Source organism: Oreochromis niloticus, linkage group LG14 (genome assembly GCF_001858045.2).
Source record: "Oreochromis niloticus isolate F11D_XX linkage group LG14, O_niloticus_UMD_NMBU, whole genome shotgun sequence".
NCBI lineage: Eukaryota > Metazoa > Chordata > Actinopteri > Cichliformes > Cichlidae > Oreochromis > Oreochromis niloticus.
In genome coordinates this window covers 333,495-360,313 of record NC_031979.2, presented here as the reverse complement: position 1 = coordinate 360,313, position 26,819 = coordinate 333,495, and the positions used below count along the sequence as shown (strand labels likewise).

General features: G+C 43.6%; 1 protein-coding gene across 2 annotated transcripts in view; it reads right to left on the bottom strand.

Annotated features, from left to right (window-relative positions):
• The window catches only part of snx19b (sorting nexin 19b), a 50,030-nt gene extending 24,743 nt beyond the window's left edge, over positions 1 to 25,287 (bottom strand). The window contains exons 1-11 of one of the 2 annotated variants that reach the window (XM_005462423.4): positions 25,137 to 25,287; positions 24,120 to 24,397; positions 19,264 to 19,458; positions 16,865 to 18,076; positions 15,379 to 15,577; positions 13,798 to 13,898; positions 13,588 to 13,707; positions 13,287 to 13,411; positions 12,300 to 12,393; positions 11,016 to 11,163; positions 6,953 to 7,094 (exon numbers count right to left, since the gene is read on the bottom strand). In XM_005462423.4, coding sequence (XP_005462480.1) covers positions 6,953 to 7,094; positions 11,016 to 11,163; positions 12,300 to 12,393; positions 13,287 to 13,411; positions 13,588 to 13,707; positions 13,798 to 13,898; positions 15,379 to 15,577; positions 16,865 to 18,076; positions 19,264 to 19,458; positions 24,120 to 24,323 — 2,540 coding nt within the window. In that variant the 5' untranslated portion in view covers positions 24,324 to 24,397; positions 25,137 to 25,287. Of the gene's footprint in view, positions 1 to 6,952; positions 7,095 to 11,015; positions 11,164 to 12,299; positions 12,394 to 13,286; positions 13,412 to 13,587; positions 13,708 to 13,797; positions 13,899 to 15,378; positions 15,578 to 16,864; positions 18,077 to 19,263; positions 19,459 to 24,119; positions 24,398 to 25,046 lie in introns of both variants that reach the window. The other variant, XM_005462422.4, reaches the window with a different exon arrangement.
• Between the last annotated feature and the right edge of the window lie 1,532 nt (positions 25,288 to 26,819).

The following is a 26,819-nucleotide window of genomic DNA, read 5'->3' as shown; positions in this document are numbered from 1 at the left end:
AATTAAAGCTGAAAGTGTGCACGTCAATGCCATATTGATAGTATTATTTACAATCCACTGTGGTGGAGTATAGAGGCAAACCTACAGAAACAAGAGCAATATACTAAACCAGCAATCAGCGACAATCAGGAGGAAAGCAAGATGCTTTGAAAACCTGGCAGCAAATCGATAATGAGGGACAGAACAAAAACACCAGCTGAGCAGGCCAAGCAGCGCTGCACGGCCGGGAGATTTTTTTCAGTAACCATTTAAGGTAAAGACAGAAAAGTACAACCAGGTCCTGTTTGAACTAAAATAAGCTCGCAGCCAGAATCTGACAGACGTGTCATTTCTCAAGTATGTCTCTGGACACAGAAGATCAACCGTGACTTTGGAGCCACATCTCAGGCCACAGGCTCAGGTGAGCGGTGAAAACATGACACCGGGGAAGTGAAGAGGCCAACGGGTCAGGACACGACTCCATCTTGCTCCTGTCCTTATTTAAGACATGTTTATTCTGCAAACATCCTCACAGCCTTTAAACATGCACCTCTCGCCCTCCATCTAACTTTATCAAGAATGTGAACAACAAAGAGTTATATTAACTTTTATTTCCTGCCAAACAAGGACTCGGTGTCTCTGCAAGTTTCTAAAGCTAGCTAAGGACAAACAGACAAGGAGGAAGGCGAGCTCTGACCGATGGCACACTGGGGCTATGTAGATATCTGATCTGTAATGTCCCAGGGAGACGATTGCATAGTTCAGCAGGAATAGGAGCGTAACATAACACAATATTTGTAGTGGAGGACCACCTGTCGAGAGGGAATAATGCCATGTCGGTGACATGATACAGAGAAAACTTCCAACTTAAACAGTTTGAGATAAAAACAACAGCTGATCCCACAAAGTCTGATTTATCTTGTGAGTAACGGCCTGTTCATGGATGTCACACCTCCTCCAGCCCACAGTAGCTGACAGACAGCCTGTACTATTATGTAACAAGCCTCTCTTACATCCAACACCCCGCTCCCTGCTTACCATCTATACCAATATTCTGTCATGCATGGGCCACCCCTCTGCCCACCTGCACTTTTTAGTCTCCTGCTGACACAAGATCTCTGTTCACGTGTCACACCTGCCCTGGGACAGCAGCACAACAGTAAGAACAGCGGACGACTCTGATATCATGTTCTCCGCGTCAACGAGGTCAATCACTGATTTAAAGCCCACAGCACTGTCAAAAAGAAGCATCTGGTCTTCATGCAGTAATAAGGCATGATGTTGTCTGTTATGATAAAATATGAACTCTAATTCTATCAATAACAACATAAAGTCACAAGTGGAAGATTAAAAATATCCTCGTCTTCAACACCTGACTCACGACTATTCTCTTACACTCATAATAACCTGGTCTAAGTGTGTGCTAATACGTATTTTCACATGTAATAAGTTTAGATTAGAGCATCTGAACTATTTAACTTGCACAATCTTTTTTTGCTCAGTGGCGACACTGCAGCAGATTAATGATGATGCGGGTAAACATAACTGCATTTGGATGTGCTCAATGCGAGACAGCAGCATGGAGCTCGAACTGTGTTGTGGTTTATGCGGAGCGACAGACACATCTGGTTTTCCAGCTCCAACAAAAATAAAAAATGTTGCATTTTAAAATTATTTATTTTTTGTGGCTCTGGAAGCCAAACATTCAAAGATGCATCCATGATGCTAAACCAGTGAAAATTAGGTGTTATGTAGATCATTCATTGATCAAAATCAGTCGTGCATTTTTAACCTTTGAAACATCTGCAAGACAAGAACGACACGTCTGCCTTTATTCCTCTGATGCTTTCTGCTTGTCTTCCTACTTAAGCTGCTATATCAAACACATAGAGCAAGCACCTTTCCTCACACACTGCTCCAATATATCAAAACTTGAGACTGGCACTAAGCGAACGCGAGCATGTGGACGCCCTTGAGTGTGGGCGCACACCAGGCTCTCTTTTTGTGCCACAAACAGAGGTCTACACAGAGGTCCTTCAACATTTGCGAGTGTTCCTCGTGAATCCTCTCTCCACTGCTCTGAAGCAATCGGCCTGCTCAAAGCAGCCACACAGAGAATTAGATCAAATAGACAGAAAAGTCATGATTTTCTTAGCATCAGAGTTCTGACGGCACATTTACGCTTCTGTCCAAATGCCACAGTGTGATCACGGGCTAAATACTGCAGCAGTCAGCGAGGCCAAACAACTTGTTCACCACGAGTGAAACCCAAGCAGAGCACTGGATGTCAGAGTGGGATCTCTGGGTAGTAATTAACAGCACGGCAGAGGAATAACCAGAGCGAGCAAACAAAAAAGAGCGCGAGTGTTCGCCGTGACAGCCGCTGACAGCCGCTGACAGGGCTTAAATCCTCCATGCTCCCTTTCATCCTCACCTCCATCATCAAGCTGTCAGCGAGGTCTGGTGGTAATGTTTGAATTGTTTATGGAAGTATTAATGAGCTGTTTTAGGCAGTAAAAATAAAGAATCATATTGTATGACAGGTGCAACAGGAGACTGGCAGAGGAGAGATGCCACATGCAGTTTGGTGAAGCCAAACGTGTAGTGAACATATAAGGACGTCCTTCAGACCAATGACAAAGTTCCCGAGAATCGTTTGTGGGCGTCTGTCAAGGAACCAGTACGAAGGTGGAGTGTGCAGACTAGAGGCACCTGCACAAGAGTTAAAACTTAGTCCAACGGCTTTCCGAGAAAATCTCAGGCCCTTGTTGCATTTGATTAATTGCATTCATTACAGTGCATCATCATCATCATCATCACTGACCCAGTTTTCCTATCACACGATTGCGATCCACAGAGTACAGGAGTGTCATACTTCCTTCTACTGCAACCTTACATGATTGTACACATTTCTAAGCCTCCACAGGTCTCAGTGTGTCCTGTTCACAGTTTTATTTCACCTCAGGATGGTCATCTACAACTTTCAACTGACATTTTATCTTGACAGCCACATTTAACCAAACACAACATGGACTACAGACGCCTGACGCAGACATCTGCACTCGCTGCTATATCACCAGTACATCTAGACACTAACAACAATCTGGCTGCAGCTGAATTTTCCGTCCAGACTGCCGTCTAACAGAAAGAGACTATACTCATTTTAAACCGTCCCACTTTCCAGTCCATAAAAATCAGACATCTCCCAAACCAGAGTCTCGCCTTGGACCCCATTTATAGGAGAGACGGCTTTTCCAGCCAGACATGTCACACACACAGACCCAGATTTGGCCCACTGGATCCTGGCGTCATCTCTCTCTGACACACACACACACACACACACACACACACACACACACACACAAGCTCTCTATCAACTCGCCATTTCAAATTCAAGCCTGACTGACCTGCGACGAGGTTTCTGCTGCTTCCCACTAAACAGCTATAAAAATATATAAAAACCTCAGCAAGGTAGGCTCCAAGTATTTCTGCACCTGAACGGACTTTCATGGCAGCTAGGAGCACTGCGTGGTCTTACTGCAAATTCATATGAACTGAGTGTAGTAGATATGTAACAGTTGCATATTTCTAGGTCTGTCCCAGTCTCTGAATATCATTGTTAAACGTTGGTAATCATCAACAGTGAATAACTGAAAGCTTGACTGAGACAGAATCCCAAGCATGAGTTGGACAGGAGATGCTGTGATTGCAACTATAATTATGTGTACCATGATCACTCAGAGACAAAGTTAGAAAAACCCAAAGGTTCTCTCACATCTCTGCCCTTTGTTACTCTCTGACCTCTTCACTCACCCAGTGAGCACAGCAGAGCGGGGATGCTGTTCGTGGCAGAGTAACACTATCACAAAGCATTCGGATACACTCTGCAGATTTCTGGGCCCTTTTTAGATAAATCAATGATTTAAAAATCAGACTGAAACAGTTTGAAAAGTGTCAAAAAACAAAACTGCAATGACCAGAAGTGCAACACGATCACATGCTGTAAGTAAGTTTCAAACCCTTACTCCTTCAGTCTGCATGCTAATGTGGACTTGAGCAAAGGACTGCACTCAAACGAGCCCCTGTGCATCACTGTGAGTGTGATGGTTGAACATAGCCTGTAGTAAAAAGCATGATGTAGTTACCCATCCATTTAACCCTAATTATTTCAGTAACTAGCACTGCACACTGATGCAGAAAAATGTGTCCCGCTGTTAATAACAGAAAAACACTTTTTACAAGTTTTACTTTGAAAACCATCCTGGGCTGTTCGAAACTGTTCCTGCTGGTGAAGAGATGAAAAATAAGCTCATTGTTTCAGTTTTTGGTTTCATTCTAATTTATTATTCAGATTATAGTTCGTTAATCCTACACTAGTATCACACTGGCTAAATACAATACTGACAGAGCTAGGTCGGTGCATCAAGTTTTAAAATGCAATATTAATGTACAGTTCAACACAAACCAACAAGTGTGATGGTGGAGGAAGGCAGCAGAATATAAATATCATCCTCTGACAGACATGGATGCCTGTGAGAGGTTTTTTCAGCCCTGAGTGAAGCAGCAGAAAAATGAGCAACACGTCTGCCTCTCACTGACAACGAGCTGCTTTTAAGAAAGGCTACAACCGTCCCCGAGGTGCTGAGGCAGGCTTCTGGTAACTATCACTAAATCCTGAGACATTTTAAAACACTTCTAACCATCATTCACATCATTTTCACTTTCAGCAGCAGGACGTTTACATAAAGCTTTTTTATAATTTACACTGTGAGCAGTTCTTCCAGGAATTATTATTTAAGCTTGTGTTATTGTTTATAAGCCACAGTTCATTTGCTTTAAACGGCTTAAACTGCATAAGACGAGAGTTTCATATGTAGCGGTTCTATCGACAGCATCTCACCTCATCTGCACAGACAAACCTCTGTGATGAGAGGACAGAGCTGTCAGGGCGACGCTGACAGCCTGCTGCCTAATATAGACGAGGCCAAACAAAAGCACAAGGCCTTACATACTTGGATGGCGGACCCTCTTAAAATAGAGGACTCGGTATCAATATGAAGCTAGATATTCTGGTGCTAACACCCCAGGGAACGTGAGGTCACAGGACTGACGGCACAAACGCCACAACCCGAGAACATTGTCTCCGGTTTACTGGCAGTGGGAGCTATACCCATCTGTGACAAATGTTTGGGGAGTTGGTGTCTGCATTCTCTTCAGAGGCCAGGCAGTGCAGACATGCATGTTCACACAGACTCACAGCATACATGAAAACACTGGGATTCAAAAAAGTGGGGGCACTTTCCTTGAATTAGATTTTTATTTACACATTTTTCACACGGACCGCTGCAAAGGATCGTCCCGAAGCCTCGTCTAACATTTCAACTCCTTTTCTCTAACGACTGCACAAAACCCAGACTGCCTTTCCAGCTCATAAACAGCCCTCTCTGTGGAATTTCCACGAGGAAACATGTGTCTTCATGTCCTGACCTGGCTCCGTCCGGAGACTTTACGGCACAGAGATACGCAGACGCTTTGTAGCTGAAAGCCTTGTAAAAAGCACCTCAGGTTGCAGCAGCATCGGCCAGATTTACTTGGAAAGTCATTCTGGGCTGTTTCAAAACGTTGCTGCTGGTGAAGAGAGTGAGAAATGAGCTCAGTGATGCTTCAGCACCAATGAAGTGTTTTAGCTGCACTAAGTAGCTCTCAGGTGCCAAAAGCACAACATGTACAGCATCTAAGTGAGGTTTAGTCTCTGGAATGTTACACGAATAAACATCATTGTAATTAAGAAGATGAAGAAATTCTGGTGCGTTGCCCAGGTCTGGTTTGGAGTAAGCTGGTTCCCTAAGAGAGGGGCTTTGAGGCTTGATTACATGCGGGGTAAGATGGACGAGGGGGCCAGAGACAGATTGGTGCAGTGATGACAACCGTACTCAACGTGTACCAGACTGTAGGGTGAAGTCGTTCCAGCGCTTGCATATGGTCATCAGGAAAACCAAAGGCAAACTCTACAGCAGACCTGGAAGGATGTGGATCCACTAGAAAGTGCTAGAACACCTGAGCTATGACATTTACGCCAAATCATGACTGTTGTTGTGATTTGGCGCTATATAAATAAAATTGAATTGAACTGAATTTAACCCACTACAGTGCAAAAAAGAAAGACAGATTTAAATGTAAATGCATATTATTGTGATAGATTCACACCACAGTAATGTAACAGGTACTTCAGATGTTTGTTCTTCCCACATTTTGGCTGTTTTTACGCCCCTATTTTATTCATTAACACAATGGGTGGGTTATATTTTTATACATTTAATATATAGCTAAAGCTGCTGTGTGATTTAACTCATCCTGCCCTGTAATGGACTATGACCTCTGCAGGATGTCTCGCACCTCCTGTCAAATGACAGCTCAGACAGACTCCAAACCTCCAAACTATGAAACATATACGCAGTTAAAAACATGGTTTGCTGTGAGACAACAGTGCTAACCACTCAGTCACCGTGCTGCTGCGTCGTTATACTCTGTTAGCATGAAAGTGGCTGTTTTGTTAATTTACCTGGAGCACCATCAGTAATGCAGACGCCATCCAGAATGAGGCTGAATGTGCAAGTGCTGCGACAGGTCTGAACTGAACGTCAACTTTATGTCAACAACATGTTATTAAAATGTTGTAGTTACTGCGTGTAAACCGATTCTATCACAGTGTTCACAAAGGCTAACATCTCAGTCTACTCAGTCACTGCCCGTGTACTGTCTGTGTGTGCTGCAGCTTTTCAGTCACTACTTTGAAATGTATTACATTTGGTATAATAAAAACTGAGTCGTGTAGGTAGGAACAGCCTGTACCACAGTGGTGGACTGCACAACTTTGCCAACCATTAACATGCTTTTATTCCTTTTATGCATGAATGTAAATCTATCCTCTTCTATGTATGTTGACTTTCACCACTGTTAAAAAACTGGTCACCTGTTAATAAGGGTCCCAAACACAAGTCTGATGGTCTTCTGGATGTTTTCCATGCACAGCCAGCTCCACTGCTCCTTCATCAGTAAACACAGGATGTTCAGAGCCACCTCAGCCAGCGCCATCTCAGATTCAAAGCTGATGCCTTTGAAAAAGGAACAAACAAAAGAAATAAATGCATAAATACATCCAGCCACATTATTACTGTGGTACAGCTAAAGATCACATGACTGTTAACTCAGCATGGCGTAGAAAGACATACATGTATTAACGTAATAGAATCTGTTTTCGGTGACACATTCAATATACAGAACTGTGCAAAAGTTTTGAGCCAGATTCTCATTTAAAGCAATAAAAGTACCATCAGACTGATGCACCTGGTAATACCATCTGGAAAGTGTCTGTTCACAAACTGGTTCAATTTTCTGTACAGCAACGATCCCAGACACAACAAAAACACACAATTAAATACTATCAGTCATGGACTGCTTTCCCCAGAGTCCAGACCTCTCTGTTCTCTGAGCATATTCACAGAGAACAGGACAAAAGGAGGCCACCAACCAAAGAAGAGCTTTGAGTGTCCTTCAAGAAGCCTGGAGAGCTGCTCCTGCTTGTGACTAAGGAGTCACAGGACAGCTTGTAAGAGTGCAGGCTGTGCTGAAGAATAAAGGTGGTCACACCCAATATTGACTTTCAAGCTCATTAGAATAATACAGTCTATTTTTCCTTATATACTGTATTTCCTTTAATGTTTGCTCGTCTTTCACTAAATCGCTGCACCTATTTCACATTTTCCCAGCTAAATATAAAGAAATGAGGGCTGGCCCCATACTTTTGTATAACTGATGCAGTGTAGATCTGAAGAGCATACCAATGCTCCTTTTCATATGTTTATCAATAGTGCCCTCATGTGGCTGGACTCAAATGCTACCATGCCTCAGCAACAGGTTTCTCACTCAGCTTTGCCTCTAAATGATTTTTGCATTGAATTTTAAACATAAGAGTAAAATCTGATTCAGAAAACAACAGAAGCTGACCTAAAGGTCAAACACACGCCTCGGTACTAAATACTCTGCTGTAACTAACAAAATGTTTGTAATATTGGCAAAACTCACTGCAGAAAAGCCACATCAACTACAACAATGCATACACATTTACTGGCTGTCACATGTATGAACTTTCGATCAGGAAGACCAGAGTGAAGAATCCCATCTGCAGTAATGGAGCCAGGGCTCTGTTAAGGGTCACCTTGACCTTCCATGTGCAATACATGGCAAGCCAGCACATAACAGCATCCATCACTGGCAGCAGAAGACATGAGGTGGAGTGACGACAGGTGGGTTGCAAAGCAGCTTGCATTTGCACAGCAGCTGGGTAGAGGATAAAGCATGCACAGCATGACCCAGATAAGATTTGTCAAGTGTTTGTGTAGAACAGTATAAACTGAGCCATGAGCTGATGTAGGCTAACACCTTCCACCTTTGAGTGTCCAATGTTTGGTGCTCCGTAGCAAAGTCCAAACGGTCAGTTCTGTGGCGTTCAAGGAGACGAGGCCTTTGAAGACGTGTTTTGTTTTTGCAGCCCTTCAGTCTCAGATGCCGTCTGATGGTTATGGGGCTGCAGTCGGCACCAGTAACGACCTTCATTTGGGTCGAGGATCGTCCAGTGTCTTGACAGAGAGCCAACTGGATCCTCCAGCTCAGTGCTGATGAAGCTTTTTGGGTCTCCCACTTGACTTCTTTGTTCCATAACCCTCAGGATCATTTAAGAAATTCCAAATGACTGTCTTACTGCGTCCCACCTCAGCAGCTGTGAGAGACCCTGCTTATGCAGCTCAACAACCCGACCACGTTCAAAAAGGGAACGTTGTTTTGCCTTTGCCATCAGAGCATCATGACAGTTTGACTACCTGACAGATAATGACAGTGAATCCACACAAAACAGCCTGTTTCAGTTTAAGTGTTGTTTTCGGTAAACTGCATGCTCAAAATAATGTTTTGTCTCACTCCAATTTCTACTTGTTGCACGTTGAAGCTCTACTTGGAACTTTGTTAAGATCCATTAACATTTTCTCCATTTAAACATGTTTTCTATGTTCTGTTGTGAATAAAATATGGGTTTACTAATCACTGCATTCTTTTTATTTACATTTTTACAGTTTCCCAATTTTGGGTCTGAAGTTGTAACTAAAATTGAAACAAACCAGCAAAACAGAAGCAAAACATGTACGTTAATGTTCAAGTAGGGGTGTGGCAGCTCTTACTGACAGTTGTAGTAACACCAACAGTTGTAGTTGATGGCTGTCTGTTTGGCCTCACCTTGGCTAGCCGCCTAGCTGGTCCGCTATCATGTTTGATACTTTTTGGAACAATTGTTAATGAAATTTGTGCTTCAGTTTGGATGAAATTCTAGCATTATATTATTCTGTTACTTAGCACTTGTTAGCAGACATGTGCCTGTCCATCATACCAATACAATATTTAAAGCAGTTTATGATGTACTTCATCCTCTCTTATAGAAACAAGAAGAAACTAGAGTCTGATAGTTTCACACTTCGCTGGCTGACTGTGAAAAACTGATTTATTAAACACTAAATGTCTCATTACAGCATCAAGCATAAGAAGGGAAGGGCCTCGGTTTTTCCTGTGGTAATTCTTTATAATGATGGAGCACTGCATGATGCAACAAGTCCTTTGTGATAAGAGTTAAAGGTAGATAAGAGTTAATGTTTTGGGTTTGGTCTGAATGTCTTAACATTTCTGACACACTTCAGGGAGACATCATGGCATCCAACTTTTTATACAATCTCTGCTATGAACAGATCATATTCGAGGACTCAATGAGCCTGAAAACTCAGAGGAAACTGATGGAACGAGGATATTTCCCTCACACCTGTGTATACCAAGACATCCAGAAATACCTGTTTGTGCCAATAAATTATCTTTTATCATTTCTTAGCAGCACAACAACTGTTGATTAAAGATTAACTAGTGACTGACCAACCATCAATGATGGTTAATACAGATTAGGAACGCCCAACCTGGGCAGCAGCCGGGATCTCTGCCACAGATGCCGGTTTTAGACCTAATGTAGTAATAGACTGTAGTTTCCTGTTTTCTAGACATGCAGTGCACTCATAAATATTTACATTAAACCCATTCATAAGTGTCTAATCTCACAGAGGAAGGAGCTTTGCTTTCACACAGCAGGAAATGCTCTGTCTGGTGCTGGTGAGGGAGCTGCCTGGACAGACAGTGCAGGGGAAAGGACACGTGAAGCCCACGGTTCAGAATTCCCCATAAATGCCCCCCCAAGGCACCCACTGCCATCCTCCCATGACAAGTTAAAGACCAACACCCATTTGTGTTCATATACACGTCTGTTTAGTCTACAAAATATAATGGCTTCTGTGAGAACGTCTGAAGCAGGACGTTTCATTTCAAACACAAAGCTAGGTTTCACATCTAATTCTTGCTTTGCTGCCTCACTCTTTGTATCCACAGCAGCATGTCAGTTTGCCAAAATATGAACATATGGTCTGATGCATTGGAGCAGTGACTGGAATATGGAACAGAATTCCCAGCTGTAATCACAGACAGATACTGAATGGAAAGTGGTAGTGACTTAATGAGTCAGTGAGCTAGTCAGACACGAAGGAAAACGAAAGCAGACAAGCCAGCATGACTCTCACACACACACACACACACACACACACACACACACACACACACAGACATGATGATAGTTGTGATAATGGTGATTCGAGATCCAACACTGGCTTTTAACTTTTCCGTTTAAGTTTATCCATCTTACTGCAGTGACATCAGCCAAAGGCCACATGATGATTTCTGCAGTAGTTTAAACAAAAACCCTCAAAAACATACAGATTACAGAACTGCTGGAACTGTGCTGCTGTGTTAGCTGTTGGGTGTGACTGAGGGTGATGATGGCCAGTTTTATTTTATTCAATAGTCTTATTGAGTATTTACTTGATTGGTTTAAATTCACACGCAGCACTGAAACATTCATAAACCAATGTGAAGCCAATATTAGCCCATGTCCTTACCATGTTCCCAACTCTTCCTGAGATCCAGATGGCCTCCAAATTCTCTTAATCCTGCACAGGTCCCTCTCTCTGTCTCATCCTTCATGGTCTGTTTCTCCTGTTCATTGATAAAGGCTTGCAAATATCCCAGAGACATCCCATTCAACATCTGGAATCACAGAACAGAGTCTTTTTTAATAGTTATTTAAACTTTAATCAGCTTGGTACGGTCCTCTATAATACAGTTCAAAAGAAAAGGTTTGCACTTAATAACATTCAGTGAAAGCAAAGGGGCTGGATCCCATTTTCCTTCAGAACTGTCTCAGTTCTTCATGGCACAGATTCAGCAGGTTGACAGAAACATTGCTCAGAGATTGGTCCATGCTGACATGATGGAGTCACATAGTGGTTGCAGCTATTCAATTCAATTTTATTTATACAGCGCCAAATCACAACAACAGTTGCCTCAAGGCGCTTTATATTGTAAGGAGGACCCTACAATAATAAATACAGAGAAAACCCAACAATCATATGACCCCCTATGAGCAAGCACTTTGGCGACAGTGGGAAGGAAAAACTCCCTTTTAACAGGAAGAAACCTCCGGCAGAACCAGGCTCAGGGAGGGTTTTCAGGTGTAAATCTCCTGTTCCTCCTCTCCTGGAGACTGTGGAGACCACAGTGAACTCACTGTCATGTTAAGGAACTGACTTTGAGATGATTTGAGCTTTGTGACACATTTTGTATTAGCCTGCAGGGGGCAGCCATTGACACACTATCGACATAAAGGCACAGACAGGGTCAGCTCAGTTGGCAGTAAGAGGCCGAAGGTATGCCTCTAAAAAAAAAAAGCCCACACGGTTAAACCATCACCACGAGCCTGAACTGTTGAATCGAACTTAGCCCCGACTATCTGAATGCCACAGTAGAAATGTTGTTTTCGCCCTTCTGTTGTCCAGTTTTGGTGAGCCCATATGAATTATGACCTTGTTTCCTTAGCTGACAGGAGTGGCAGCCCTTTGGTCTACTGCTGCCAGAGGCCATCTGCTTCAAGGCAGAAAGTTGCAAAAAGTTGTCCTTTGGAAAGAAAAGCGACCGGACTTCTTTGAGTTTCTTGGTCCGCTATACAATATTCTTATCATCAGCAAACAGAAGGTCTGCATTTACAAAACATGTAGAGTCATATTTTAATTCATTGTTAACTTAGTCTGGTTGATTCACTCATAAAGGCACAAAAGAAGCTCCATAGTTTGAGCTTTTGCATCATTTAAAAAGCGTGCACCCGAGCTGTGATGGAAGTTGCTTACTGTGCTGGTCTGCTCCATACTGAACAGAACTGGAGGTCTCATGTCTGAGCCATTCATACAGGGAACGTTTTTACTGGAGAACTTCAGACGAGATCTGAAACAAACAAAACACACATCAATAAACATGACTGAAAACAACTCAAGCAATTATTGAACCTGACTTAAAACAAGCCTGATTTTTATTACACAGTAATAACCGTCATGTACCGCAATCATCCCCACTACAAAGACAAGTGATGTGTTAAACCAGTAAAGATCCATACTATTGAACAGGCGTCTCACTCAGCTTTGAAACCATGGAGGGCCTCTTCAGTGTTCCCAGCTTAAGTCTGGGTTGATTTCATTGTCGGGAACAACAGCTCTGCATCAGTGTGTGTCAGTAAAAGTTCAGTAAGAACTGCAGTCAGATTTATGAGCTGAATGCACTGGTGACACACACACAGTGCACTCAGATCATAACTGTGGTGCCAAACACATTTTGCTTTTCCAAGACCTCCAAGGCTCCCCTTGTTCAGAGTTGATCTGTTTGTTTCTCCATTTCTACTGCTGTTATTTCAGTTTTTACATTATACAGGTGGTATACAGTATGACAATGTCTAAGGCAGGACAGGCAGGACGGGTTGGGAAAGACGTCATAAAAGTACAAATAGAAATGCACAGTGTATCGCTAAATGTTGCATCTGTAAGAAAAACAAACATTCAGCACCTGGAGCACAAAAATTAAAAAATACGTTTGACTTCTGTGACCTAACCTGACTCAAACCGCTGACCTTCTGACTCGTGGATGACCTGCTCAAACTCTTGTGCAGCAGCTACTCTAAAAAAACATAAAAGTCAGTCCTCACAGCATTGCTGTTAGCTAGCTCTGATGGTGAGATGATCACAAGATAGACGCAGGAGGTGCAGGAAGGAGCGTGCTTCACTGAGACGGGTTAAAAAGCAAGTCAAGAGTAAGAAGACTGCAAAAAGCCTGCATGTGTGTCTCACCTGGTCTTCTTATCGGCACCTATTTTGCCTCCATCCACCTCAGTGTCATTATCCTCTGTGGGGCTCTGAGGCTCTGAGCGAGGAAACGCCGTCTTCAGGGTGTCGACAATGGCATTCACCACAATCTGCACGAGTAAACACGTATGAGCTGTATTAATTCCATTTATTCAGGTTTATTTATCGAGCACCAAATCCCAACAACAGCTGCCACGAGGCATCACAAACTGTCAAACCAGTGCAGGTTATTTCTTCCATATAAACACTCATGTGTCACTCACTCGTGTTAGAATGAAATATTCACCTTGTCTATGCGTGACACAATGAAAGGTTTCTTGACAAAGGCGATCCTGGCATCTGTATTGAGAGCGAGAAATTCCTGCATCTCCTCACTGTTGGCTATTTCAGGGATGGCGCACAGTTGCTGAAAAGGTTGAAACAAAAGAAGCCACCAGAAATGTAGCAGCAGGCCAACAAACAACACAAGTGGAATACAGAAAAGTTTTTCACCGACTTTTAGAAAGCTCTCCAGGAGGCCCTTCCTGGCTTCTATCTTGTCACTGTCCATGTTTCCAAACGGCATGTCTGGAAATATTTTCTTTGGACCTTTCACGCCTGGAAAAAGATCAGATGAGTCAGACTCAAATAAACAAACTCTCTAAGTTTCTCAAAGGTCTAATGCAGGGGTCTGCAACCTTTAACACCCAAAGAGCCACTTGGACCCGGTTTCCACACAAAAGAAAACACTGGGAGCCGCAAATACTTTTTGAAATCTAAAATGAAGATAACACTGTATATATTGTTTTTTACCTTTGTGCTTTTTGTGAACAACTAAAGTAAGTAAGTAAAGTTTATTTATTAAGCGCTTTTCACAGACAGGCAGTCACAAAGCGCTGTACACAAATATTAAAATAAACAATACAATCAATAGACATTATACACAATGTAAAAGATCAAATGTAAATAATGTAAAGAATATAAAATACGTAGATCAACAAAAGGCTTGTTTGAACAGAAACGTTTTTAACTGCTTTTTAAAAGAATCCACAGAGAAACTAAGGTGTGTTGCTTATGAAATCCATGAAGTGCTACAGAGAAAATTACATTTTATTTATGTAATTAACACATTTTGAACTCTTAAAGAAATATAACAAAAGCAAAGACACCCAGCTGAACTAAAATGATCCATGTAGCAAACAAAAACTGTTGTGAGCCGCCACCCTTTTCAGGTCAAGGCTTTTGACTTTTAAAAAGTAATTGAAAAAAAAGCTCTATGCCGCTAAAAAAAATAGATATTTGCAAAATTCTGCCTAAATATCTATTTTACCTTGTTAATGTGTGTGGCGGGGCGTGGTCTGCAGTGCTGCTGCATGGGAGTCGGACGCACCTGAGCAGCACCCGCAATCACCAAAGTCTGTGCTCTCTCTGCTGTTGTGTTGTCGGGCTGTGAGCTGAAAAGCTACAGCCGGCTGTATGCGTACAGCAACCGTGTGTGAAAAGTGGTCAATAAAGAGATGCTGAAAAGCGTGTTCATGGAAACATCGTCGGGTCTGCCGTGATGTGTTTACAATGAGACTTCTGGTCCCGAACCTCTGCACACAGCGTCTGCAAATCGGGGCTTTCATCTTCATGCAGGACTGTAAGCTGTCATCTGTGAGGCGGGAGCGGTGTTTGTTTTTAACATAGTTCACGGTGGAGAACAGCTGCCGACATAATGTGGATCCGAAGATCCATAATTGGCCTATCTGGGGTTGAAAGTCTCGATAAATGCACGGCGTTTCGGCGGGTACACCGGCTTCCGCGAGTGTGACGCTTATTTTGAGCGACGAAAAAAAGAATAAGATATAATTTTATTTTTATATTTCAAAATCACAATAATCTTCCAATTTAGAACTACAAGTTAAAAAAAAGAACTAAACACAAATAAAATGCACTTCAGCGAAATACTTCTATTTTCCCAAACCACGCGGAGCCGCACTATAAGGACTAAAGAGCCGCATGCGGCTCCGGAGCCGCGGGTTGCCGACCCCTGGTCTAATGCAACACTGCTTTTCAAATGTCGAGTAAAATATAAAACTTGACGCGTCTTCTGTACCTTTGACGAGTTTCCTCAGTTCTGTTTTTTCTTCCAGTCGTGTTTGCAGATTGAGGAACTCGCTGTAGCGTCTGTTGACCATGTGATAGGCTACAGACTGAGCAGAAGATGGATTCTCACAGCCCGTCTGTACGATTTCTGCATCCTCAAAGCCTGCCTGGATGCTTGCCTGGTTCTCACAAGCCATTGCTGTCTCATACTGTAAACATAAAAAACAAACTGTAAGGCTTCACTGATATCCCAGTGATAGTAAGTAATGCACCAGTACAGGCCAAATGTTTGTGACTGTATTTGCTATCCCATCAGTCAGTGCAGGAAAATATGAAGTTTGTGACCCTGTTTTTTGTTTTTGTTTTTAATTATTATTTATTTTTATTTTTTTATTTTCAGTTGTTACAGATGGGACAGACATGACTGGGGGATAGGAAAGGGAGAAAGAAAGATGAAGGAAAAGAAAAACAGAGGGGAAGGGGGACAGTGAGAAAGGGCACTTTAAAAAGAAAAAATATCTCCTGGATCACCTGTTGAGGAAAAAAAAACAAAAAGGGAGAACAAGCAAAAAAAGAGCAACATAATAAACACAGCACCATCGCATTAACCTAGCTAACAGTAAATAACAGTAAATGCTAAATATTGAATGTTGTTGATCTGCTAGATGGTGTAGGGAGCCATAGCCCCCTCCCCCCAGGGCATGAAGCAGGCATGGAGGAGATCCAGGCCCCAGACATCCAAAGACCCCAGAGTGCGAGAGCCCAGGGAGGACCATCGGAGGGGCATCTGTGCCACCCCCCTGAGAAGAGCTGAGGAAAGCCCCAGACGTGGGGTCACTCAGCAGCCACGGAGCAGAAGCCAGAGGGGGCTGCAGTGACGTGCCGCGGGCTCTGCCGGCAGCCAGCTGTGCCAGAGTGAACCGAGCCCCAGGCCCAGAGGCTGGAGGCCTGAGGGCCCCCCAACCCCAGAATAGGCCCGACCGAGCCAAGGGCGCCGGGCCCCGCCAAGCAGCCACCGGGAGTGAGCCGGTACATACCTGAGCGCCCAGCCCCGGACACCAAGAACCACCAACGCACCGACGCCTGAGGGCATCAGCCACCGGCAGGGCGTGTGATGGGGGGAGATAGGCCTCTATACTTTGGAGGGCCTAGAATGTTCCCAGAGAGGCGGAGTCTGAGACCCGACCTGACATATAGACACAGACGAACAGGTACACGCAGACACAAACGTGCATTCCCACCCTCATGCACACATATGCAAATACACAGCACTCACCCAACGTAAAGACAGACAAATGGACACAGTACACACAATCACACTCCCCAAAAACACTTTATACCCTCGCCCCCAGAGGGGGAAATTGCACCTAGACCCAGGAGATGTAACCCTTTCTCCCGGGGTGGAGACAAGCAGACCACCACCGGTTCCACAGCAGCAGGGAGGCCCCGCATCCCAGACCCCAATCGTATCAAAGTCACAAACACATTGTCCTTACTTTGATGGTGTAAAGTGTGTAGGGGTGCGAGCCGGTGCCTCGGTGCTCCTTAGCCGTGATGGTTCCAGTGATGCGGAGGTTTTGGATGATGACGGGTCCCTCGGGGCTGCTGAGGGGCTCAAAACTGAACGTGGGAACAGAGGAACAGCACTGCAATGTACTGACAACACTCAGCTCATTGGGATTCACTACCCCAGTCTGCTCTGCGCCCATAAGAAGGCCTCTGTTGGCGATTCCTTCTCTCTCCAAGGAATGAAGCCTGCTGATACTGGAGCCCCCCTCTGCTGTGCTGAGCGATGGCAGGACACAGCCATTAGTCTGCTCCTCCGATTCTGAACTCAGCACGAATTTGGGTTGGCCATCCACTGGACTGTGGCAAACATCCTCCAAATCCAACCCGTCGTTGGTCTCGACAGATGTGGCGCAATCTTTCCTACTGTCATCCAGACCATCATCTTGTCCGATCATGACCAAAGAATCACTGGAACTGCGTTTAAAATCAGCCAAAGGAGAATCCGGGTCAGAGTCATTTTCCTGGTAAAATGGGTTTGACTTGCTTCCTCTTGTGTAACGCCTTAAAAAGGGTCGAACAGTTTCATCTTCTTCGGCGCTGTATTGTGGAAAGTCTGCCTCCGCAGAGTCGGGCACATCATAGGCTGCGGGCGTGGGCGTGGCAGTCTCTGTGTGATTGATCTTTTCAGCCTCCGCTCTCTGCAGAGGAACGTCGCTGTTCTTTTGAGGAACATGTGCTGTCTGCAATGTTGGAGCGACCTCTGGGTCGTTAGGTGGAGAGGGTAGCAGCGGGGATGAATTTGGTGATTCTGTTGTCTCTGGCGGTTGGCTGACAAATATTTTAAGTATGAGAAGGTTTAACCAGTCAGGGTCAGACAGTTTGGCAACGAGAGGCAACAGGACATTACAGGTTATCAGCTCTCCAACCACAAACCGTCCAGTGCGCGTTTCCAAGTGAGGTGAAGGCACTAAAACATGCAGCAGCAAGTCTGTGACTGCTCTAACATAGTTGATTTCCACTGTTTCACTGGTCACGGCGAGGTGAGGGGTGCTGATGCTGGAATAAGCCTTCCACAGCTGCTCGTTCTCGCTGCTTCGATTTGCTCTCAGAGACACCTGCTGCTCGGTCACCAGCTCCTTGGCTTTGATGTAGTCCTGCAGATGGCAGCTGAACAGATCGAGGACCCTCTGGGTCAGTTCCTGCAGAATTCACACATTTACACGACCCATTAGAGAAATTCTCTGATTCTCCGTTTTTAATTCTGCATGTTAATTTAGTTTCTTTACAAGCAAAGAAATCTTTTAATAATTCCTGTGAACGTTGCTGTTAATGGTCAAATATAAAATAACATACACTAATAACGGTGTGACCCCTCGTGCAGCAAATACTACTGATCATCTTGTAAGATGGCACATTTAAACAGTCCGTTCTGTTTTATGCTGGATGTAAGAAAAATGACCAAAGTGACACTGACAAAGATCGAATAGGCAGAAGACAGGGTTAGAGCAACTCTGTGGTGAATACCATAGACCGGTGCTGAGCTGTTGGTCGATGTGCTGAAATACTTCATGTGAGGATTTGAACTACCTGAAGTCTAAATCAGAACTCACAGGACCCTGCTGCCAATGTGTCACAGTGCTTCTTATAGAGCTCACGGTTCTCAGAGTCTGAGCTGTTACATAAAGGGAACTACTGCGGTTTCTCTTATTTTCTGTCGTAAACATTTTGTTACAATAACGTACTATCAATAAAAATGCCCAAATTTTCAAATGTTGAAGTCAGCGACTGTTAAATAACCCCTATGAGTCAAAAGTCCAGTCTTCAAGGCGCTACAACAATGCCAATAAAAGGTATTAATCGTGCAGAGTTAACCTTAAACCTGGAATATGAGTATAAGCTACTGCCAGCACTGTCAGCAGGACACTGGGTCCTAACAGGTCCTGGTTTAAATCTCAGAGGACAATATATATTCATTTCATTTGGTCTGTGCATTTCTGGTTCCTAAAAAAACCTGTCTGAGTCCATCTTCAAAGAACTCAACAGTCACATGACCTGTGGTAATGGGTCACACCTTTTTAAATATTTACCCAGCTACAGTCTTGTTTACTAACACTTATCAACACTGGTGGAACAATTACTGTAGACATTATTTTAATAGATGGTTTTAACCATCCAAGACTTTGGGAAATGTCTTTACAGATTTTAATACAGATTTACAAGTGCTCCTCATCCAGAACAACAACAACTGTAAGCAGGTTAATACAAACACTTGTTCTTCAAGTACTTGTTGTTTGCCTGCCCTTCATATTAACTACAGAAAATTCTTGCAAGCACAGTGTTAGACCTTGTGAAAGCTCCCTGCTCAGGAGCCTTTAAAGCTCAGCACCTTCCTGTCAGCTGTTCTTGCTCGCAGTTTCAGCCTCGCGGCCATGGAGATCATGGCTTCTTCAATCTCTGTTTCAAAAGCACTCTCAGAGGACACGGTGGAGTACCAGGAGGTAACAAAGTCTCTGATGATTTTCTTCACTGTGTTGTGGATCTCCTGGTCCAGATCATTTTCATCCTTCTCAGAATTTGGAATCTGAAAATTAATAATACCATAATGAGTGAGAATGAGAGGAGTCTATGGTTATCTTAGCCCAAACTGTTTATAATCACATCCATATATATTTAAAAAAAATCAAGCCGTAAACTATGAGGTGCCGTAAGGGACATTATTACTGAAACGCTCTCACACACACACACACACACACACACACACACACACTACTGAAACGCTCTCACACACACACACACTACTGAAACTTTACCTCTCACACACACATACTACTGAAACGCTCTCACACACACTACTGAAAAACCAAGGCATTTCAGTTGAATAGGAAGGCGTTTCAGTTATTACCCTATGATTCCATAAGGTTTAATTATGGGGAGAAGTTGTGGGTATATCTCATTATCTCAGATTTTAACCATTTAATTCTAAGGGTGCCAACCATAAATTCTAATTCTGGAGTTTTGATACCACCTTTATTGTATTCCTTCACAAGCTGAGATGTTTCAATGTAATGGGTTTTATTCCTCCACAAAAATTCGAAAACAACTGTGTTAGCCTTATTAATGTTTTTAGAGGAGATATATAGAGAGTGACAAGGATAAATCAATTTGGAGATGCCTTCAGCTTTAGATAGGATGTTTCTGCTAAAAATAGCGAGGTCTCTGGTTAACCAGTGGCTAAGTGATTTCTTCATCTCCATGATACAGTTAGAAATATTAGTGTCTTCTCTGCTAATTGGGTTTTTTAGATATTATTATCAGCCCTATATATTTAACTTTAGATTCAACTCTAACCAAAGCTATTGAGGAGTCAGAGCTTGTATGAATCGGGAGTAGTTCACATTTTTTGATACTGAGAGATAAACGAGAAGCTTTAGAGAAAATTTAGTTTTCTCTACCACGTATTTATCTTTCAAAAAAAATAGATGTATCATCTGCGAATTGACTTATTTTGAAGTCTTTATTAAAAATTGATATTCCTTGTATGTCGTTAGAATTTTTGATTAATAGTGTTAACAACTGAGTTGCCAATATAAAAAGCTTAGGGGAAACAGGACATACTTAACGAATTCCCTGTTGCACCTTGAATCCATTCCTTGATTCAAGGAAGCTAAAATATTGTTAAGTAATGCGGCTGCTTCACTTAGGCTACAAGCACAGCCGTCCCCAACCCCCAGGTCCTGGACCAGTGCCGGTCTGTGAGTCGTTTGGTACTGGGTCGCAAGAGTTGAGGCTTGAGTTTGAAATTTATGGTTTTCAGGGTATTTATTGTTTTTTTATTTTTATATCGTTTATATTGTTAACTCTGTTTCCCTGGGTCTTTTCCCGTGTGTTATGAATAAATCTTCTTTTTTTGGTAGCGGTACTGGTTTTATTTTACTGTATTTATCCAAGACAACTTAAAGTCCAGTCCGTGAAATTATTGTCGGCCATAAATGGTACGTGGCGCAAAAAAGGTTGGTGACCGCTGTACTAGCAGGTTGTTGAGTAGACATCCTTGTAGTGTTTTGAAATATACCACTTTTTCCATCAATTTACTCGTCAGGAAACAACTTCCTGTTCAGCGGAAATGCCTCTGGTTTCAGTGGAGTGCGTGAGTGCATTTCAGTTGTGTGTGTGTGAGAGCATTTCAGTTGTGTGTGTGAGAGAGCGTTTCAGTTGTGTGTGTGAGAGCTAACATTTCAGTAGTGTGTGTGAGAGCGTTTCAGTAGTGTGTGTGAGAGCTAACATTTCAGTTGTGTGTGTGAGAGCTAACATTTCAGTAGTGTGTGTGAGAGCGTTTCAGTAGTGTGTGTGAGAGCTAACATTTCAGTTGTGTGTGTGAGAGCGTTTCAGTAGTGTGTGTGAGAGCGTTTCAGTTGTGTGTGTGAGAGCGTTTCAGTTGTGTGTGTGAGAGCGTTTCAGTAGTGTGTGTGAAAGCTAACATTTCAGTAGTGTGTGAGAGCGTTTCAGTAGTGTGTGTGAAAGCGTTTCAGTTGTGTGTGTGAAAGCGTTTCAGTTGTGTGTGTGTGTGTGTGTGTGAGAGCGTTTCAGTAGTGTGTGTGACAGCGTTTCAGTTGTGTGTGTGACAGCTAACATTTCAGTAGTGTGTGTGAGAGCTAACATTTCAGTAGTGTGTGTGAGAGCGTTTCAGTAGTGTGTGTGAGAGCGTTCCAGTAGTGTGTGTGAGAGCTAACATTTCAGTTGTGTGTGTGAGAGTGTTTCAGTAGTGTGTGTGAGAGCGTTTCAGTAGTGTGTGTGAAAGCTAACATTTCAGTAGTGTGTGTGAGAGCGTTTCAGTTGTGTGTGTGTGAGAGCGTTTCAGTAGTGTGTGTGAGAGCGTTTCAGTTGTGTGTGTGAGAGCGTTTCAGTAGTGTGTGTGAGAGCGTTTCAGTTGTGTGTGTGAGAGCGTTTCAGTAGTGTGTGTGAGAGCTAACATTTCAGTAGTGTGTGTGAGAGCGTTTCAGTAGTGTGTGTGAGAGCTAACATTTCAGTTGTGTGTGTGAGAGCGTTTCAGTAGTGTGTGTGAGAGCTAACATTTCAGTAGTGTGTGTGAGAGCGTTTCAGTTGTGTGTGTGAGAGCGTTTCAGTAGTGTGTGTGAGAGCTAACATTTCAGTTGTGTGTGTGAGAGCGTTTCAGTAGTGTGTGTGAGAGCGTTTCAGTAGTGTGTGTGAGAGCGTTTCAGTAGTGTGTGTGAGAGCGTTTCAGTAGTGTGTGTGAGAGCTAACATTTCAGTTGTGTGTGTGAGAGCGTTTCAGTAGTGTGTGTGAGAGCTAACATTTCAGTAGTGTGTGTGAGAGCGTTTCAGTTGTGTGTGTGAGAGCGTTTCAGTAGTGTGTGTGAGAGCGTTTCAGTAGTGTGTGTGAGAGCTAACATTTCAGTTGTGTGTGTGAGAGCGTTTCAGTAGTGTGTGTGAGAGCTAACATTTCAGTAGTGTGTGTGAGAGCTAACATTTCAGTTGTGTGTGTGAGAGCGTTTCAGTAGTGTGTGTGAGAGCGTTTCAGTTGTGTGTGTGAGAGCTAACATTTCAGTAGTGTGTGTGAGAGCGTTTCAGTAGTGTGTGTGAGAGCTAACATTTCAGTAGTGTGTGTGAGAGCGTTTCAGTTGTGTGTGTGAGAGCTAACATTTCAGTTGTGTGTGTGAGAGCGTTTCAGTAGTGTGTGTGAGAGCTAACATTTCAGTTGTGTGTGTGAGAGCGTTTCAGTAGTGTGTGTGAGAGCGTTTCAGTAGTGTGTGTGAGAGCTAACATTTCAGTAGTGTGTGTGAGAGCGCTTCAGTAGTGTGTGTGAGAGCGTTTCAGTAGTGTGTGTGAGAGCGTTTCAGTTGTGTGTGTGAGAGCTAACATTTCAGTTGTGTGTGTGAGAGTGTTTCAGTAGTGTGTGTGAGAGCGTTTCAGTTGTGTGTGTGAGAGCGTTTCAGTTGTGTGTGTGAGAGCTAACATTTCAGTTGTGTGTGTGAGAGCCTTTCAGTTGTGTGTGTGAGAGCGTTTCAGTTGTGTGTGTGAGAGCGTTTCAGTAGTGTGTGTGAGAGCGTTTCAGTTGTGTGTGTGAGAGCGTTTCAGTTGTGTGTGTGAGAGCGTTTCAGTAGTGTGTGTGAAAGCTAACATTTCAGTAGTGTGTGTGAGAGCGTTTCAGTTGTGTGTGTGTGAGAGCGTTTCAGTTGTGTGTGTGAAAGCTAACATTTCAGTAGTGTGTGTGAGAGCGTTTCAGTTGTGTGTGTGAGAGCGTTTCAGTTGTGTGTGTGAAAGCTAACATTTCAGTAGTGTGTGTGAGAGCGTTTCAGTAGTGTGTGTGAGAGCGTTTCAGTAGTGTGTGTGAGAGCGTTTCAGTAGTGTGTGTGAGAGCTAACATTTCAGTTGTGTGTGTGAGAGCCTTTCAGTAGTGTGTGTGAGAGCGTTTCAGTTGTGTGTGTGAGAGCTAACATTTCAGTTGTGTGTGTGAGAGCGTTTCAGTAGTGTGTGTGAGAGCGTTTCAGTAGTGTGTGTGAGAGCTAACATTTCAGTTGTGTGTGTGAGAGCGTTTCAGTAGTGTGTGTGAGAGCGTTTCAGTTGTGTGTGTGAGAGCTCACATTTCAGTTGTGTGTGTGAGAGTGTTTCAGTTGTGTGTGTGAGAGCGTTTCAGTTGTGTGTGTGAGAGCTCACATTTCAGTTGTGTGTGTGAGAGCGTTTCAGTTGTGTGTGTGAGAGCTCACATTTCAGTAGTGTGTGTGAGAGCGTTTCAGTTGTGTGTGTGAGAGCGTTTCAGTTGTGTGTGTGAGAGCTCACATTTCAGTTGTGTGTGTGAGAGCGTTTCAGTAGTGTGTGTGAGAGCGTTTCAGTTGTGTGTGTGAGAGCGTTTCAGTTGTGTGTGTGAGAGCTCACATTTCAGTTGTGTGTGTGAGAGCGTTTCAGTTGTGTGTGTGAGAGCTCACATTTCAGTTGTGTGTGTGAGAGTGTTTCAGTAGTGTGTGTGAGAGCTAACATTTCAGTTGTGTGTGTGAGAGCGTTTCAGTTGTGTGTGTGAGAGCGTTTCAGTTGTGTGTGTGAGAGCTAACATTTCAGTAGTGTGTGTGAGAGCGTTTCAGTTGTGTGTGTGAGAGCGTTTCAGTTGTGTGTGTGAGAGCGTTTCAGTTGTGTGTGTGAGAGCGTTTCAGTAGTGTGTGTGAGAGCGTTTCAGTAATAACGTCCCTTACGGCACCTCATAGTAAACCATCATTAATTATAGACTTACTTGCTCCCAGGTGATAAACCTCTCCAGGTGAATCACACTGTTGGACTCCAGAACAGTCTGTGAACCGAGCCAGCCCCCGAGCACCAAGAGCAGGCTAGTGAAGACACACAGCAGCCAGATGTTGACCAGCAGGTGGAACAGCACAAGCCAGGCCAACACCACACCGACGCCCAGCAAACTCCTCTGTCCCCACACCTCAGCCATAATGCTGCAGGGGTTACTGTCTCAATGGCCTCAACTGGAGAAGTGAAGATCAGGCCTGCCGGGTACCATCACTCCTTAAAGAACCAAAACAATAATAACTGAGTGTAACATCGGAAACAGGACGAGAAGCTGAGTGCAAGCAGAGTGGGATTAAGTTGAAGTAAAAGGAATGAATGTGTAACACAAACATATTATCCAAGATGCTTATCACGTATTGACAGCAAACAGAAGAAGTGTTATAAAATGCGTAACTGGCACTTATTTGCTGAGCCAGCGCGTGTATGCTAAAAGCTAACGTTGGTTGTACCGTGCTTCGGTAGTAAATGAACGTTTACATGCTTCACTAGCTAACCCGGTGTAGCTAGGCTACGGTCATTTATGTGTATTTATCGTTTATAATAAGCTCCGTCTGCTAACGGTGGTACTAGCGTTAGCCAAAAGGCATTAACTGTCGTGCTGAGACCGAACTCCGCTCAGAAATGTGACCATTTAAATGTCATTTGTTTCATGATGGTGTGCGTCCGACAGGCTGTGACAGTAGCGGAGCAAGATGTCAAGATTAATGTCTGCCCTTTATCTGCTTCCTCCGTCAGTAACAGCAGCAGAGACGGGCTGAGAGGTAGCTGGAAATATGAGTGGCATCGGTGCTGCTGTTTTGTAAAGATGCTGAAATGAAGATACCGCGCTGTATTTGTCAGAGAGCTGCAGCACGCAGATACCAACCTGTTCCAAAGACACGTTACTCCAGGAGCGCGCGACGCCTGCTCATAAATGCATTCAACGAACTACAGCGCGAGGCGAGCTCAAACAGACCTGCACCCTGCACGAGCCGTCCAGCACTCAGTGAGAGGTCTCGTGAGCTTCTCGGCGTCAACTCCTCGGTCTGGTTTGTTTACTTCCTGTATTGCGAGCAATGACGTATCGATTGGGGCAGGCTCCAAGGCTTCGGAGGCGATAATAGGCTGTGTCCCAATTGAAGTACGCGTTTCAAGTGCGAGTACGTCACCGCCACGCGACGACGGCTGTCCCAATTCAAAGTGCACTTCAAATGCATACTCCAAATGCGCCCTCGATTTCCCCAAATATCAAGCGTGGTCCGGTGCACGCTTCGTGGCCCCATATATCCCACAATCCATAGCGCGGCGGTGGGTGTGGATAATTTTGCCGCAAAATACGGCAGAAGGGAGCGGCCGAAGAGTGAACTGTCAAAAGTAAGTACTGAATATTATGTCACTTATTTATGTGCGAATGTTTAAGAACATTAAAACATTACTGTTGGCCACATGTCGGGAAAGTTATGTGACATTAGTGATGTTTGTACTTTCAGCGTAAACTTGGTTTTAAAGCCTCTACTTCTAAATATATATATAGTCGACCTTAATCTTACAGAGAATGTGATGATTTTATGGATAATTAAAGTCAGTCATATATCCACAAACACAACAAGCTGAAAGTCAGTGATGCTGCTCGGTTTGCAGTCCTGAATATGACGGCACAAGCAGGATTCACTGCACTGTTAATGTTAGCTATGTTATATTGCTGCCTCTGTTCGGTGGTGTCGAACCAAACGGACTTTAACGTGTGTTTGAACGAGCTGACGGTTCACTCGTTAAGCTGAAAGAAAGATGCTTTAATCACAGGAGTCACACATGTGTCCACTGGACCATCTGGGAACTCTTCTTGTTTAGCACTCGTAATAACACAAACACTAAATCCTCCTTCTCTTGTGCTGTTTTGTAGCAGTGTGTACACCTGAGACTGTCACCTGTCTGTCTGTCCTGCACTCTCTCTCTGTTTCTTTCTCTCTGATTGTGGAATAAAAGTATGAACATGTGTTTATAAGTTACACTTGTGTTTGAATCCTGCAGCTTATCACACATTTGATTTCCATGTGTGACAACTGCAAGTGTCCAGAGTGAGGACAGACTGAGGGACCCACTGCTGCACATCATCTGTGAGGCTTTGCACCCCTGATGATCCACCAGGACAAACTCAGCAGTGTGTGAGGAAGAGGAGGAGGAAGAGCCAGCAGCAGCTGACAGATGGAGAGAATAGACAGACTGTTCCCTGTTTGTGAAGGACTGCTAGGAAAGTTTAACATAACTAATTGTCTGTCCTGAATCAGTCTTATTAGGTAATGTTCAAATAATGTTATCATCCCAGTGTTTTCAGTGTGGGAGAAAGTACTCAGGGCCTTCAAGTTACACACTATGAAAGGCAGCAACAAGTTTAATATTCAGAAACCTAAAGTATGTATCAGCAGCAGAATGGAGCTAAAAATAAATGTTTGTTTCAGTTCTATGAAGCTTTGAGTATTTTGGATTAGTAGCACTGCTGTGTTTGTTGCATCATATTGCTGTAATTGTTTATATGCTTTATATATTCTGAGGTAAGTTGATCTATAGTGTTACATCATATTCTATAAGGATGTTATGTGTTTGTAGACTTTCTGCCCAGTTTGACCCATTTAGCAGAAGTCGGCCTGTTTAAGGCTCT